The sequence below is a fragment of the Bacillus rossius genome, chromosome 2, assembly GCF_032445375.1.
Source record: "Bacillus rossius redtenbacheri isolate Brsri chromosome 2, Brsri_v3, whole genome shotgun sequence".
Classification (NCBI taxonomy): domain Eukaryota; kingdom Metazoa; phylum Arthropoda; class Insecta; order Phasmatodea; family Bacillidae; genus Bacillus; species Bacillus rossius.
Genome location: NC_086331.1, coordinates 17084222 through 17103143, shown reverse-complemented (window position 1 = coordinate 17103143; position 18922 = coordinate 17084222). Strand labels below are relative to the sequence as shown.

At 36.1% G+C, this 18922-nt stretch overlaps 1 protein-coding gene across 1 annotated transcript in view; it reads left to right on the top strand.

Annotated features, from left to right (window-relative positions):
- LOC134528847 (uncharacterized) overlaps window positions 1-18922 on the top strand; it is a 217637-nt gene that overhangs the window by 46287 nt on the left and 152428 nt on the right. Inside the window, exons 9-11 of the mRNA XM_063362514.1 lie at window positions 2184-2245; window positions 3553-3658; window positions 8622-8692. Of these exons, the coding sequence (XP_063218584.1) occupies window positions 2184-2245; window positions 3553-3658; window positions 8622-8692 (239 nt within the window). The remainder of the gene's footprint in view (window positions 1-2183; window positions 2246-3552; window positions 3659-8621; window positions 8693-18922) is intronic.

The window sequence follows — 18922 nt, the reverse complement described above, 5'->3', positions numbered from 1 at the left end:
TAGCCGTTATGTCACCAACATGCGACAAGTTTCAGACATCTAGATGCCTACTTTAATTATTCGACTAGAGCACACATCGTCTCACTCATCGACTCACATTAAAAACCTATCTACACAGATTAACATTCATCAATGACAATCAACTTTGCCCTTACATACTTACATGAATTTTCTCTCCACATTCATCCACAGAATGTCCTTACGCTCATTCACACATTTATCTCCGCACATATCGACTCATGTTGACGGTGGTCATCTTCGCAAACTGAAAATCGTATTCGCACTCATGGTTGCATACTGACGAACATCTTCACAATTGTCGTCGCGCTTATCTTCGCATCCCACACAGTTTTTCAACAAACATCTGTCATCACACGACCAGGTCACCATCGTTCGTCTACACACATAGAGTTGGCCACAAATAGATGCCAACCTACAGTCATTAGGTTATCATCATACGGTTACTCTCTGACTATAGTGGAATGTTGTCAGAGAAAATAACTGGAAAAACAAAATTAAAAAGAACTACTTCAATCTTTCTATTGAAATATCTGTGACATACAGTGCTCAATGGGTATTAGTAGGATACATTTTTGGTATGGATCATTGGTATACTTATGCTTGGCAGGTATCAGTGGGATAGTAAGGTTGAAGAATTGGTGGGATACCAAGCATGGCATGAATCGATGAGGTACTATGATCGGCAGGTATCAGTGGGAAAATGTTGAGGATCAGAGGTATACTATGCCTGGCATGAATAAACGGGAGAGAGCGATAGAGGTATCTGTGGGATACAAAGTTGGACAGGGATCAGTGGAATGCTATGACAAGAAGAATTGATGGAATAAGATCATAGAAAGGTTTGGTGTCGAATGATAAAGTAACGATCGGTGGAATAGTACAATAAATTTATCGTAAAAAAAAACTGTGGGAAATCGTATTGCGTGAATTTAAATATTCATTTTTCTACACAGGCGTGATGTTGAACACATATTAACACCGTGTTTTCAGATTCATTATGGACTTGTGACATGAGGAATTGTTCGTTCTTTTTTGTCTGTAGAACTTGTGATTTTAAACAAATCAAAAGGAAGTTCGCAAAGTATCTACAAAATAAATGATTAATAATCACACCACTTGAGCCAGTCACGGCAGCTTTTAGGTGCACTTTATGTATTTATATTTCGACACAATTCGATACACAAATAACCACGACTAGGAGGACGGGAGCAGATAGCAGTTCCCGAAACGTCGCTTGTTTTTGTTTTAGAAAACTGTTGTTTTTGTTTCGTCTTTTCGTTTGGTCGTGTTTTTGTCTCGTTTTGACTGTTGTGCTGAATTTTTTGGATTCAATATTTTTTGTGCTGTCACCATCTGTGGGGGCTTTTTCGTTTCTCTTTTTGTTTTTTGGTTTTTTGGAAAACTATTGTGTTTGTTTCGTCTTTTCGTTTTGCTGTGTTTTTTGTCTCGTTTGAACTGTTGTGTTGAATTTTTTTGGGTTCGGAATGTTTGTTCTGTCATCATTTGTGGTTTTTTTTTCGTTCTGTTAGTCTATTGTTCTTTGTTTTTTTCTTGTTTGTTGACCATATTCCTGTTGTGGAATATTGTGTGGCGTTAAATCCTGACAACAGCAATTTTTGCTTAATTTGTGTTTTTTGTCATTTGTGTTTTTTTGTAGTTTTCTTCTGCAGACATACATGTGCAAAGCAATGGCGTATGTCCAAAAGCCTACATCAAGTCATGCACTCCCATTGCACAAATCTTTCAAAGATAATACAAATAACCACATATCATAGTACAATTTTAAACAAACTACAAAATAAAAATTTACACTTATTGACACATAACCTACGCTTAAATCGAACCAAACCAACATACAAATCTGGACACAATGTGAGAAAAATATTGACAGTCATCCACAAACACATTAGCCTTAACCAGCACACTTCGACACACAATTTGACAGAAATCTTAGCACAACAACGAAAAAATCCACAATTATCGGCAAAAATATAAAAAAGAATATTGCTGCTTAAAACTGAAAACACAATTACAAAATTTAATAAATTTATCGATGATGTTCTAAAAAAATGTTTAATACTTCGAGTGGTGTATGGTATTGTAAATTGTGGTGAGTGGCAAAAACTGTTTTGAGAGTTTTAACTGGGTAGTATCTCCAACAGGTGCCAGTGAACCAAATGACTCTGGGCTAGTGGTGCAAGAGAACACGGTTGCAGCTCAGAACGTGAGTACCCGCACTTTCTTCAGTTCACAGACCATTCAGTTTCTTTTGTTCAAGTTCTTTCACGCGGTAGGTACCACGGTGGTACAGAGGCCCGATGTGTCACCGCTCACCACGGAACCCGTCACGGGTTCGATTACCGGCAGGGTCAAACCAGATTCTTTGTAAGTTGAATACGTAGTGGACTTTGCCATGAGTCTTCTGCCCATTAAAAATCAAATAATTGTATTTTTAGAGTGTGAATATTGGCATCAAGAAGTGTCTAATGCGATTTCATGTTGGTGGTGAGTTCCGAGGCGTAAACATCACGTGTAGCAAGTCCACCTTAGTCCCAGTATGAATTTATATATGAGCACCAAGTTTGCATCAATTTGACGCTTAATTCAAAAGTATCTGAAGCGCTGTAGCTATGAGCTTAAATGCCAAACTATGTGACATACAAACTACTTTTGCCTTTTTACCAGCGGAGAAATTAAACTGTCAAGATGTTACATGATACTGTGAAACTTAGATTCCTGCCTATTTGAAATATATATTCTTCAGTCTCAATGTCTTTATAATGTAGTTTTCAAAGAGAAATAAAACAACAGTAATACTTACAAAAACATACAATCATTCGGTATAAGATTGCCTAAACTTACTTTAGTCTCTAATTTCCACTTTTAGTATAAAATGGCTTTATAACTATTGAAAATAAGTTAATTTTACTGAAAATACTTTAACAGCTCTATAATGTTCAAGAATGGAGTAATTAGGTTTTTTTTTAAAAAATGAAAATCCACTGATTCGCAGTAGTTTAAATAAAAATTTTAAAACCTACAGTGTTCCCAATTTACGAGGTTTGAGATATTTATGTGCTTGCAATATTTATTTTTGGTGTAAAATATTAACATTATGTGTTACGTTTTACAGTTATGTACAGAGCCGTAGGCACATGGCCTCCAAGTGTGTATGACACACGAACAATGGAGAACGAAATAAAATTAATATCTCTCCTGCAAACCTATAACTTTAATTTAAAGACCGAAAAATTAATTAAAATAGAACATTATGTGTATGGCTAACTTGAGCTAGTAGATCAGTATGATTTAAAAAAAAAATGTGTAGATTTTTTCATTTACAGTGTATTTAATTTGGCTACATCACGTATGTTAATATAGCCTGTTACAAATATTTTGATACTGCAGACATTATTATTGCAATCCATGGAAACCATAGTTATTTGTAAATATAATTTTTTCTCAATGTCCTATGAAAAACTGCTAGTTGAAGTATCTAAGATGTGTTTGTTTTCTTTCAACGAACCTCAGGGAAAAGGGAAGACCTCCTCAGAAGAAATCAAGTCTGATGAAAAAAACAAGAAACCAGACGCAGAAGTGGAGGCCCAAGATGCAGCCAAAGATGTTTCAGGCGAAAGTAAGAGATGCTTCATCATTCATTACTAGCAATACCTAAGTTACTTTGTATAAATGAAAATACTACATTTAGAAATTTTATATTCGCATTACCTGTTTGTATTACAGGTAATACGAATATAAAGTTAAGTAAATATACTGACAAGGTTTTATTTCTAGATGATGAGAAAATGAATTGACTTTGGTATTACTGAGAAATTATTTTAACGAAGTAACAATATGAACAAAATAATCAACATTGTCGCAAGCAACGAATTCATCAATCTTATTAATCTTCCTATAAAAACTTTTCACTTTATTCGTGTCAAACAACCATTACTACAAATTACAGAAATTGACCGATTTATTCAATTTTCTGTAAAGAAATTTATCCATATGGCCTCGACAACTACCACTTAATAACAGAAAAACTAGTTTCTGTATTTTTTTTATTCGTATGTTCAGTGAATATTTAACACTTAAATTTTAGATAAATGATCAAAAAAAAAATACTGTCCACCAATTTCAAGTAGACCTAAACACGTTCCAAATTATAGTACGTATTAGGCTTAATGTCGAGACATAACTTGTGAGTTATATTTCACACGCCTAGGTTCCAAGTGAGGTGCCTAGTGCCGCGAGGTTCCATCTTGGATTATGAAATCACGGTGGCATCGCCTTTTGAGTTTCCAACCCCCGAATATTGCACGTTTCTTTATGGTTACAGCACTATAGATTGTCCCACTCCCAAATGTTGCATTTTTCGTTACTTTTATATCACCATCGAGTGCCTCACCACCATTGAGACTACCGCTCTTGAGTTACAGTTTTAGATTGTTTGTAAGACGCCATCTTGTTTTCGTCTGCAGGATTCCCCATCTTGGATTCTGACATCCCAGTCGCCAGCTTGATTTCGTCGCTGGAGATCGATATCTTGGATGACATAATATTGCCGTCTTTGTTGCTACTGTTTGTTCATAGAGTTAACGAGTATCGCTCTCTCTAGTGAACATAAGGTCGATTATCCATTACCTACCAGTGCTGTTGTAAGACTTATGTACATATTAAATATAATTTTTTTATAAAATTTCTTCAAAAAGAAGTACCGTCATGAAAAAAAGACGCATATTAAAAATATGGACGCACTCTGGGACACACAATTGTCATCTAGGACTAATATTTGCACGCACAATCATCTCAGTAAAATACGATAGGATACGATTTGCAGGATATAAACGGCATGATATGATAGGATACGATCGGTAGGATACGATAGGATAGAATAGGTAGTATAGAGGATACAATATGATACACTGGATGCGATCGGCAGGATACAACCGAAATGATACGATATGATACTGAGGCGTCACATATCTTGATTCATGATTTCAGAGGCTGCCGGTGAATACTACAAAAAAAGGCGCAGGGTAGAAAAAATACTATAACATAAAAAAATAGAAAATATCGACATTCAAAGAGTAATACAAATTTATTATATTTTTCAAATACTTATTAAGTTTGCATTTATATCTTTGTACACAGTACAGAAAATTAAATACCAATCATTGCTACGAACTGTGGTGCACCACGCTCTAAATAAACTTTACTAAAACAGCTAAAAACGCAATTGAAATTTATACACGTATTAATTAAAAAGGTTACCGAAGACTTGCAATAAACAAAGCAAGTGCTAAATGATGACCAACTTTAAAAATTATTAATGCACCGCTAAACTACATTTATAACTAGAGTGCTTTAAAAATAACAAATAAATAACATTAAAACATTATAAAAAGAAACTTCAGAACCACCACGACTCAAATAACAGAGTTTATTTAAAGTCTTGCAATAAATAAAAGTTTTACGCCTCTTTGAGTTCAACCTTAAACGCCACAAATATTATAAGAAATAAAGTCACTAAAAGAAAGTCCATTATGAAGTTATTAAGAATAGTTCCAGTTGCAAGAATAGGCTTCTGAAACTTAATTCAAATAATTGTCAATTAAATACCCTGTGTTGTGAAGGCATTGTGCAGATAATCTTAACAGTCGAGTTCGTTTAAATTCAAAAGCTGTACTCACTATAATATTAAATGGCGCAGAAATACCACAGCCTTTTCGCAATAAACAAAATGCTGCCAGACATAACACCAGCTTGCAAATATGCCAAGAGTATCTCGTACCGACGCCTCGATAAAAAAAAAGTTCACAGAATGGTATGATTGCTATACGATGTCCAAACAAAATTAGTTTACTCATACACGGCTCAAAATTATGAAAACAGTGCATTTCAAGTTGCCCTAAAAAATAATGTAATTGAATACGTAAGCGTTGTTGTTAGAATGACTATTTGTTGTAGAAAACTATATAGACACATGAAGTCTCCAAGTAATTCCGCAATAGTTTTTAGGGGCCATGCACTAAAGGTTCTCACAACAGTTGTTATACACGCAGCTTGAAGCCACATGCATTCTGCCTCGAATTACACATTTAACCATAAAGAGGGAAAGTCTAGTTCCATAGTGCGAAGTAAAGTTGCATAAAAAAATAACGAACAAAAAAAACCTTTATTATGACAAAAATCTACTGCAACGATATCTGGGGAGCTTCATGAAAGTTTACTTCAGAGTCGACGAAAGAATTTGGAAACAACTACAAACACAGTACGTATGTTTCAAGTGGGGCACTCCCTTTTAATAGACACGTTATTAAAGAGATGTTACTTTAAATAGCTCGCCCGATTTGTCGCCATGCTTTCAGGGAAGATGCTCGCTTGAAAAACAGTAGCGCCGCAGGATTGGGCTCTGCCTCGGGCTTCGCTGTGGCCAGAAACACACAGCCCGGATCACCGTGTTGCGGGTTGCCTACAGTGGCGTAGGTTAGGCGCAGCGCAGATACTGCCTCGCTGCCATGCATCCCGAACCAGAAATGCGCGAACGCTGCATAGCTCGCCAACAGGTGGATTATTGGCTAAAGTAGCGTCGCACCGCGCCCACGAAGCAAACTAAAACCTTTACGTAGTTTTGGTACGCCGCAAAGCAATTTTCAAGAACGGGGCAGAAACAAAAGCTAATGCGAGACTAACATATAAGTAGTACTGAGACAAAAAGAAAAAATTTAAACAAATAAAACAAATAAGGATATTACAGGGTTTACGAAATACATATATATTACTAGCTGCCCGACCCGGCTTCGCACGGTTGTATTTATGGGGGGGAAAATGAGACCAAATCTCCTATTTACAGTTATAATAAATGAAATAAAATGAAAATTAATTAATTTTGACAAAAACTTAATACAATGCTTTGTAATGTACCGAAGAAAAAACGAATAGCACCGATGGTTTCCCGACTCTCAAGCACGCAACGTTGTCATGGAAACGAAGTACCCACTGTTTCCCGGGCTTAAACACCAATCAATATTGATAATCAATTTATTATTAATTATAAATTATTAAGACTATTAATCGAAATAAAAACTACCCTATCTCTCAAGTTGGAAACAATTACACATAAATGCCAATTTTCATCGAAATCGGTTGACTTGGTAAAGAGTTCACTGGACCTTTTTAGAAATCAGATGTAGTTAGTAATTGTCTTCTTAATTTGAATAATTTATATCACTTTCAAATCCAGACCGACTTTGTTCTACCAGTGTATAGTTATTTACCTGTATATATCTAAAAATTGGTGGTCTGTATTTAATGAGTGATGAGGACTACACTAACAATGAAATAGTCGTTGCCATGGAGACGAATGAAGCATCAACAATGCTACAGCCGTTGCCGTGGTGATTTTCTGCAAACTCATACATACATCACATTAGAAAACTCTAAAATTATCAGATTAAGACCATTAATCGAAATAAAAACTATCCTATCTCTCAAGTTGGAAAAAATTACACATAAATGCCAATTTTCATCGAAATCGGTTAAGTGGTTTAGGAGTCCATTGAGGACAAACATTGTGACACGAGATTTATATATATTAAGATTTGGGGAAATTTTAATTTAAAAACACACGCCTTAATTCGATCAAAAGGATACAATAGGATCTGGTTACATCTTTCTCCACAATTGATCCAAATGGCTACAATAACGGCAGTTGCTCCAGTCGCTCCAATTTAATTTTTCTCCAACTACCTTTATTTGCACCAAATACGGCGCCAGTCATCAATCGATCCTTATGAATTTGGGTCCAAATAACTTAATTAACTACAACCGCTTGAAGTAAATTATATTGCATTTTGCTTCAACTGGTCAAAATAGCTCAAATTGTTTAATTATTGCACTCATTTTTTTATATTTGGCTTCTCTTAAGAAACTGTTATATTACAAGTAATCAGCCTAAATCTTTATGTTACAGTATGAGAAATGAAACAATCATTTTTAAAAAATTTACTTGATTTGTTTTTCAGATGCTTGTAGTTTAATAAAGTGTTTTATTGTATGTTGCTCGACTCTGTATGATATTGTTTTTTCAGCGATAGTTAATTTTCGGACATTTTGGGCCGTAAGCAGAAATCTTAACATGTCAGACAATATATTTCATTCTTTCCACAACGTAAGACTCACATACAACGAAAACGGCGCACATTTTGAACAAACGTTCTTCAAAAGGACGCATATTTAGACATTCAATTCTAAAGTGTTTTCCTTGCCTCTTTCCTGGCTTGGACCAAGTGCCTGCATTGCATGCTTCCTGTGTCGACATATATTTGGCTTGACCTTTGTCCGACTTGGACCATATGTCTTGCTGTCTTTGTGCATGTCTTGGGCCAAGTAACCGAATTGCATCGGCTATTTTGTTTATGAAGACAAAACCATGTTTTCATCTATTTTCACACAGATTTAAGGACTCGGTTTATAGGAAATATGATTTGCTGATTCGGGGCTTATCCTGTAAATTTGGAATTTTGTATGATATTAGTTAGTGTGGCAAGTATCATATACTTGTTTAGTTTCTTACTGGATGGTATTGCCAACAGGTGCCGAAGGAGGCAAAGATTCTTCGTCGATCTCGGAAGTGAAGACTTCTTCAAGTAAGACTTCGAACGAGGTGAGAATCTGCAATTTCTTCAGTTTATTCAAACGTAAATTTATTATTATTTATTATTTCAGTTTATTTATAATTAAAATGTCATTGTTACAGGTCAAGGTGATATGTTTTCAGTTACTAGGGAGGACAATCTTGAAATTTTAATCAGTGGATAAATGTTTGGACACAGCAATGAGGCAGAAAAATTATTCGGAATATGTGCATTACCCACTTTTTTTGTTCAATAAGTCAATACTTCATATCATTCCATAAACTCTTGTTATCTCTAAAGGCGCAAATGTGGACGGGATGTTAAACTCAACGCATCTCAACCATCATTTCAATCACAGTTTGGCTTGAGAGTATGAAAGTAATATCTTGGTGAAACTACAAACCAAAAAATAAAAACGAGATATTTACTTGCATGTTCAAAAATGAAAAACTATATATTTATATGTGTATATGTATATTTATACATATATAATACTTTATAAATTTCGAAAGACTGTCTGAATTGTATCTTTCAATGTTTCAAATGGGTTCTGTAATATACACACATCCTGTAATATATTTTTGTAAGACAATGCCACACACTTAAAAAAAATTTCTTCATTATTTGTGATTTTATAAAAAGAGAGGGTAAATTGTTACAACTGCCAATTTTAATAAAAAATTTTATTAGTTTATCGGCAGTTGGATTAACTAATAACAATCAAAAATATATCTGTGTACAACATTCTTTCCATCTTGAAAGTTAAGTGTGGCAACAGAAATTTAATAATAGGCCTGTGCAATTTTAGGCCATGTATGTAGAGTTAAAATGGTTAGCAGAGAATTACACAAGTTTGGCTGATCTTTACTTATTATGATTAAATCCTAAAAAGCGAAAATTTATTCCTTCTAATGGCAACATGATGCGACGAGCAGGATTCTATGTAAAACTTTATTTATGAGGCATAAACAGCAATATTCCAAGGTCGTAATTTCCACCACATCAACCGTTTGACTAACTTAAATAGCACAATGTCTGCATCATATTTCCACGTGAAACACGATTTTATTTAAATGCTAATTACATGGGTTTCTATGACAAACATGCAACATATAAAATGGTTTATTTTTATTTTTACCAGGAAAAAAGTATAATATGTTAAATATCACTAAGAAATTTACCCTAATACCTTTAGGATACGCGTAACCCTCCTTACTATGTGTAGTGTAATTATCCAAGTGAAAATTATAATAAGTTATAAAATTAATTATAAGCACTCAGTATAATATGGTTTCTTATAATTATCAAAATACAGAAAAATTAATAACTTTTTAAATAGATACATGTTTTTAACAACTGTGAAAAAGCCTCATACCGATTCAAAATGTAGCAATTGTCACGCTTTTCAGTTTAATTCCACTAATTTGCAGTAGTTTTTTACAGAATTATATCTGAAGTATTTATGAAACGTGAGTCGCAACTTTCAATTTGTGGCAAATGAATGATTTCCGTGGCATAACCTAAAAATTAAAACTACATATTAACTTGAAATTGTTTATTTTGTGCTATGTATTGTTCAGATCAAATAAAACCAGAGGAAAAGGAGCATTGTTTCATCCGTTTACTCTTGAGAATCATTCAAATTGTAGTGATGATACTAATTCCATATTTTTCACTTTATAACGAGTAGTATGTAAATGGGCTCCGGAAACTGGCCCCGGCGCGTGGAGCCGGAGCTGAGTCACCATCTTGGATTTGTGACGTCACGGCGGCCATCTTGGACTCAAAAATTCCTCAAAATTCCTCAAAAATGGCTCAAAATGACTCAAAAATTCCCGTTTAGAGGAAAAATTAGGATTTCGAAATACCACAAAAGTCGTTCTGCCTTAGAAACCACGAAAATCCTCATATAGGCTTAAGAATCCATGTCTACAGCCTCCGATAAGCCTCTTTTAGGATTATGACGTCACCGTCGCAATTTCCGTTATGCCCGCCATCTTGAAAATCTGTAATTTTTATGTTAGAAAATCGGGAAAAATTAAAAAAATCATTAAAAAAATTATTTAATTGAATAAATAATAAAAATCTAAAAAAACACTGTTGGACTTATCGTTATGGTCGTCATCTTGGATTATATAAATGTTGCATATTTCGTTACACCCGCCATCTTGGTTGAGTACTATGTCATCGTTACACTTTATGTTATGACCGTCATATTGGATCCTATTAATGTTGCAATTACCGTTATGGTCGCCATCTTTAAATTTAGACGCCATCTTGGAAATCCATAATTTTTATGTTAGAAAATCGGGAAAAATTCCAAAATTCATCAAAAAATTAACTAAATAGAATTCTGATTGATTATATCGATTCCCGTCCTTGGTTCGAAACCGGTGAGGGCAAAAAAAAAGTTTAGATCCTTCCTCCACAGAAGCCACCTACAGACTGACCTACCACCAATATCAAGGTATATATCGTCAGGTGGTATGACGTCATGTCCGCCATCTTGTCTTCGTCCGCTGGAGACCATCATCTTGTTTTCGTCTGCTAGAGTGTGCTGGCGTCATGTTAATATAATTTTCTGTTCACCATACCTTTAACCTCGTCTATTGGCATTGAAATTTGTCATTGACCTTGAACTTTGACCTGACCTTGAACTTTTACCTTGACCTTGAACTTTTACCTTGACCTTGAACTTTAACCTTGAGCTTGACCTTGAACTTTGAGCTTGACCTTGACCTTGAACTTTGACCTTGAACTTTGAGCTTGACCTTGAACTTTGAGCTTGACCTTGAAATTTGACCTTGTCCTTGATCTTTGACTTTGACCTATACGTCCATTATGGATCCGTCATTTTATGTTCAGTCATGCTACCAGGAGCTACCACCTGCTAGTGGTCATTGCCACCATCATGTTTTCATCTGGTGGAGGACACCATATTGTGTGTACTCGTCTTACCATCATGCTAGTTTTATTCTAACCTGCTACAGTGCAGTAATCATTTATTACTACTGAGGTGCCTGCCATTTTGAAATTTGGGTGCCATCTTGAAATCATGTAATTATTTAGCTAGAATTGCGGTAAATACTCCAAAAGTCTCCGAAAAAATCAATTATTAATTTACAAATCGAATCGATGAATTCCTGTCCACGGTTCGATTCTTGAAGAGTGACAGTTGTAACTAATTATTAAATAAATTTTAGATTCTGTTTTCCATTACCTTTCGTGGAGTTTATTAATCATTCACTCTACGAAAAACAATTCAAGTCAATATACCTGACCATCTAAATACAGTGCCGCTATGTATTACATGAAAGTCTAGTTTTTTGATACTTACTAACCTTTAAAATGTTCATGTACAAAGTCACACATACAGGCCAATTGTCTTCAGACTACAAGACCGGGACATGTAAATTACAGACATATAGACCACGAACTCAGTACACACAGGAAAACGGAATGTACACACAGGAAAACGGAATTTACACACAGGAAAACGGAATGTACACACAGGAATACAGAATGTACACGCAGGAAAATGGAACGTACACACAGGAATACGGAATGTACACGCAGGAAAACGGAACGTACACACAAGAAACGGAACGTACACACAGGAAACGGAATGATCACACATACAGTAGCGGAAACACATGCTTAGTTGGAAATCAGAATACAAGAAATAAAACGTACTTTTTCAAATATAAATAATTCATTTATTTTTCAATAGCACACACATGTCTGTTAAACAAGTTATTATTGTACGTAGCCAGCTTTCCGCAGTTCTTGTATGAACGATACTTCCTATATATGTGAGTAGTTTCCTCTACGAACAGATGCCACCATCAATCTTAGTTGGTCAACAAATATGTTTGGATCTTTCCAAGATGTGTAATCAATCTCTTCTGCTACCATCTTCCTTGCACGTTTATAATAAACATTATCTATGGTGTCTTCCGTTTTATCGTCAACCACAAGGTCACTTTCGTCATCGAGACAGTGATTATCACAAGCTTGATCAGGATAATTTATTATGTCGTTTCCATCGTTTTGGTCTCAGGCCACCATCACAGTCTTCGATATTGCCTGCTTTAGCTGCTTTAGCACAGTCTTCGATCACGCCACCAGCTTCAGAGTCACTGTAGCAATCACCGTAGAAGGCATCGTCTTCACCCAGATTACCTTAAGAATTCGTTTTCGTTGATGTCGTAGTGTCTTCATCGTCTTCATACTTCCTTTTTACAAAGTATGGTGGATCTACTGATTATCGGCTTAAATGAATTCTCACTTTTCACGGTATTGTTACTTCCATTAGTTTCAGTCTTCTCGAATCCATCAGCATCCTTCAATTTATGTTCTTCGTACGATCGGGTGAGCTAATACCATCACGCTCAGGACAAGGAAAATTATCGTCGTAATGCAGATTACTCTTCTTTAGTCTAGTGGTTACATCGATGTCCTCTATGCCGTAAGTGGGCTTGGCTTTACATGTTCTACCATGACTTTTTAGCTGTCAATTCACGTTAACAACCTGATACACCGATTACAGCTTATTATTTTGCGTAGTGGTTTTTAACACAATCATTCTTCTCATACAGTTTAGCATTCTTTCTCAAGGTAAACACATTGCTACAGTATCTTCACTGATGTTGTTTTGATACAGCTACAGACTTTGAAAGCTCCAGAAGGCTCCAATTGCTCCTACTGCCTTTTGTTTCATCAGCACCAATGATATTTGTCTAGAATGATACGAGGTTCCAAGACATCTCGACTACGCGACTACGAGCCATGAGGTTACGACACTACGTGACTACGAATCTTCAAGTTTACGAGACTGCATAACTAAAAGACCACGTGGCTACGAAATTTCATGTCTATGAAGCTACAAGGATACAAGTCTCCTCGGCTCCTAATGTCTGCAAGTGGACATGGCTACAAGACCACTTGGATACAAAACTTCAATTCTACAAGTCTACAAGTCTCCACCAACTACCTTCGAGTGTATAAAGCACCAACTACTCCAGCGGCTATATGTTATAGGATTACGTGACTACATGTTTACGTAGCTACAAGTCTACGAGGCTCCAATGCTTCACGACTACGAGACTACGAGTCATGAGGTTACGAGACTACGTGTACGCGAGGCTATAGGACTACGAAGCTTCCAGATCACATGGTTACGAGTCAGCATGGCTAAAAGACCGCGTGGTTACGAAACTACATGTCTCTAACTGACTACAATAGCACCATTCAGTGGTGAGAGTTAATAAATCTCAAGAAAATAACCTTTTTAAAGTAGTGTCGATTATTTTCAACAGATGACAACACATGTTGCTTACAGGTAAATATTATTTATTTCTTTTATGCAGGAAGCGGGATGCTCACTAACGATCGCAATAGAAGGATGGCTTCGCTAGTCACCAAGGAGAAGGAACTTCGTCTTGCATGTTAGTGCTTCACAGATGTCTCATGGTATATTATTTGACTGAGTATCTGAATAAAATTACCTGTCTTAACCACCAAGTTCAGTGCAGTTTGTCTCAAAGCATATTATCTGACTGAGTAATGGTTGTTTATTTTTTGAATTCCACCTGGTAAAAATATCGTAAGTGTCAATTTTTTAGCAGAATTTCACTAATTAAATGTAACTCTGAATAAAATGACATGACTCAGTAGGTAAAAAATCCATCATGCAGAGAGCGGTTTCTCAGAATAGAGAGAAGCACTTGAAGAAACCACAGGGATAATCAGAAGCACACGGAGAATACCACCATAATATTGCCAAGAATAATCAGGAACACTCGGAGAAAACCATAAGATGTCTAGCCAGGAATAATCAGAAGCATTTGGAGAAAACCATCAAAATATTATCAAGAATATCCGGGAGCACACGGAGAAAACCACCATAATATTGACAAGGATAATCAGAAGCAATCGGAGAAAATCACCACACGTTTTCTTTGATATAATAAAATTACTGGGGAAAAAATATTTAATAAAAGTTAATAATTAAATTTTTTAAATGAAAAAAATTACAAAAATACATAAAATTCTGGCTTGTACTAGAACTCTATCTTTGTTCAACAATGAGAAGTTCACAAGCAAGCAGAATCTAATTATGTATTTTTGTAATTTTTTTCATTTTAAATTTTTTATTATTTATTTTTATTAAATATTTTTTTCCCAGTAATTTTATTATATCAAAGAAAACGTGTGGTAATTTTCTCCGAGTGCTTCTGATTATCCTTGTCAATATTATGGTGGTTTTCTCCGTGTGCTCTTGGATATTCTTGATAATATTTTGATGATTTTCTCCAAATGCTTCTGATTATTCCTGGCTAGACATCTTATGGTTTTCTCCGAGTGTTCCTGATTATTCTTGACAATATTATGGTGGTATTCTCCGTGTGCTTCTGATTATCCCTGTGGTTTCTTCAAGTGCTTCTCTCTATTCTGAGAAACCGCTCTCTGCATGATGGATTTTTTACCTACTGAGTCATGTCATTTTATTCAGAGTTACATTTAATTAGTGAAATTCTGCTAATAAATTGACACTTACAATATTTTTACCAGGTGGAATTCAAAAAATAAACAACCATTACTCAGTCAAATAATATGCTTTGAGACAAACTGCACTGAACTTGGTGGTTAAGACAGGTAATTTTATTCAGATACTCAGTCAAATAATATACCATGAGACATCTGTGAAGCACTAACATGCAAGACGAAGTTCCTTCTCCTTGGTGACTAGCGAAGCCATCCTTCTATTGCGATCGTTAGTGAGCATCCCGCTTCCTGCATAAAAGAAATAAATAATATTTACCTGTAAGCAACATGTGTTGTCATCTGTTGAAAATAATCGACACTACTTTAAAAAGGTTATTCTGCTTGAGATAAATTAACTCTCGCCACTGAATGGTGCTATTGTAGTCAGTTAGAGACATGTAGTTTCGTAACCACGAGGTCTTTTAGCCATGCTGACTCGTAACCATGTGATCTGGAAGCTTCGTAGTCCTATAGCCTCGCGATCACGTAGTCTCGTAACCTCATGACTCGTAGTCTCGTAGTCGTGAAGCATTGGAGCTTCGTAGACTTGTAGCTACGTAAACATGTAGTCACGTAATCTTATAACATATAGCCGCTGGAGTAGTTGGTGCTTTATACACTCGAAGGTAGTTGGTGGAGACTTGTAGACTTGTAGAATTGAAGTTTTTTATCCAAGTGGTCTTGTAGCCATGTCCACTTGCAGACATTAGGAGCCGAGGAGACTTGTATCCTTGTAGCTTCATAGACATGAAGTTTCGTAGCCACGTGGTCTTTTAGTTATGCAGTCTCGTAAACTTGAAGATTCGTAGTCACGTAGTGTCGTAACCTCATGGCTCGTAGTCGCGTGGTCGAGATGTCTTGGAACCTCGTATCATTCTAGACAAATATCATTGGTGCTGATGAAACAAAAGGCAGTAGGAGCAATTGGAGCCTTCTGGAGCTTTCGAAGTCTGTAGCTGTGTAACCCTTCTTCCTGCTAACTTGGAAGAGGGGTTGCGTCCCCGACCCACTCTGGGCGCGAAGGGAAATTCCAAAAATTATGAAAAGGTATGAAATGCTACACAATAAAAAATTCCCCATACCAATGCCCAGGGGTCAGGCCAAAAACTGTAAAGCATAAAAAGCAGAGCAAACATAATTCCAAAATAAAGGCAAGACTTTGGGTAATTACTATTAAAGAAAAAATAATTTTCAAAAATTAGCCTTTACTATATATAACAATACACGTTTGGTTACAAAAAAAGGGCGATAATAATGGCAGTCTCTTAACCCATTCTCAAAAATACTCATTACAGATTAAATATTATAAAAAAATAAATAATGATGATAACAAATATATATGTATGTAAATATTAACAACGGCCTTACTAATAATTAAATAATCACAACGAAGGTCGTGAGGTGTGGCCACAAAAAAAAGTTAATGTAAGATGGCCTACCTTAATATCAATTATAAAAAAATATATAAATCTATATAAAATTCTATATAAAATTCTACATAAAATGTTCTAATACAAAAAATGAAGAAAACATATTTCTCAGCTCTCATTAATTGTTCTCTTGAAATAATTTGTCACTACAAGCTTGCCATTATGTTAACATTCTAGACGTCCGCCAGCTCGCTGACCTTCTTCAATAAACTAGACAGTCTAATGCCTCGCCGACATACTGTTCCATAAAAATGAATAAATTACGCACTAACTTCAGTCCGTGCGTGCGGCAAAACTCCCTCGTATGCAATCTATAATACTGCAGAAAGTCATTAGGATTAGTAAAGTCCCATTGAAAATACGCTAATTTCGCCAAAGTCTCAAAACGTTGCTACAATTTTCCAAACGCTGCATTATTTTAAAAACACTTTCGTGTCCCACAAAACAGGCAAACGGGCGACCGTTAACAAAAACACGTCATCACATCACCAATGTGTGACATTAAAAAAAATGGGCCTCTTCTCACAAAAAGGGTGCAAAAGTTCCGTCCAAAGTAGAAAAGTTCAGCATGGGCATAAAATAAAATTACGATCTTCGCAACAGTTGGTTTAACACCACGAGGGAAAAATTCAATGCAGCCGCCTCTTTTTACCTTGTACGAAGTGTGCATCGCCGGGCAATCCCTTGCCCTGTCGTCCTGCGTGGTGTCTCCATGCTGACCCAGCCCATAGCCGCCCGCTGCCGCCCGGCTCTTCAGTCCGCGCCGTCACATGCTCCGTTCTCCGCACGAGTCTCGCCAAAAGTCCACGCTTCCAGCTGATACCTCCTACTCCCGGCCGGCCGCGTCGGTGACGTCATTGCCAAACCGTCGGGAGCGCACCAAGTGGAATTCATGCGAAACACAATCGATATCACGTAACTACCAATCCATAGTTACAAAATAAAGCGCTTAGCTTAAAATAAAATATTAACAGTCACAACCATTATTTAAAGAGATGAATTAACATAAAAAAAAATGAAAACGTAAAAATACGTAAAATAAAACTATATAAAACTAAAAGCTATTAACCTCAATAAAGCCAAATTTAATTACAAGGCTAAAAGTGGCCCAGACGGCCACAGCTTTATCAAAACAACATCAGTGAAGATACTGTAGCAATGTGTTTACCTTGAGAAAGAATGCTAAACTGTATGAGAAGAATGATTGTGTTAAAAACCACTACGCAAAATAATAAGCTGTAATCGGTGTATCAGGTTGTTAACGTGAGTTGACAGCTTAAAAAGTCATGGTAGAACATGTAAAGCCAAGCCCACTTACGGCATAGAGGACATCGATGGATCCACTAGACTAAAGAAGAGTAATCTGCATTACGACGATAATTTTCCTTGTCCTGAGCGTGATGGTATTAGCTCACCCGATCGTACGAAGAACATAAATTGAAGGATGCTGATGGATTCGAGAAGACTGAAACTAATGGAAGTAACAATACCGTGAAAAGTGAGAATTAATTTAAGCTGATAATCAGTAGATCCACCATACTTTGTAAAAAGGAAGTATGAAGACGATGAAGACACTACGACATCAACGAAAACGAATTCTTAAGGTAATCTGGGTGAAGACGATGCCTTCTACGGTGATTGCTACAGTGACTCTGAAGCTGGTGGCGTGATCGAAGACTGTGCTAAAGCAGCTAAAGCAGGCAATATCGAAGACTGTGATGGTGGCCTGAGACCAAAACGATGGAAACGACATAATAAATTATCCTGATCAAGCTTGTGATAATCACTGTCTCGATGACGAAAGTGACCTTGTGGTTGACGATAAAACGGAAGACACCATAGATAATATTTATTATAAACGTGCAAGGAAGATGGTAGCAGAAGAGATTGATTATACATCTTGGAAAGATCCAAACATATTGGTTGACCAACTAAGACTGATGGTGGCATCTGTTCGTAGAGGAAACTACTCACATATAGAGGAAGTATCGTTCATACAAGAACTGCGGAAAGCTGGCTACGTACAATAATAACTTGTTTAAAAGACATATGTGTACTATTGAAAAATAAATGAATTATTTATATTTGAAAAAGTACGTTTTATTTCTTGTATTCTGATTTCCAACTAAGCATGTGTTTCCGCTACTGTTGGGTAGACCGGGGGAAATCGGGTCACGGGGTAAACCGGGTCATCGTAACAAGATCTGATATCTTGCGGCGAAAGAATGAACTGAAGTCTACGGAACCTACCGAAGAGTGTTGCTATCTGTCTATACAACCGTC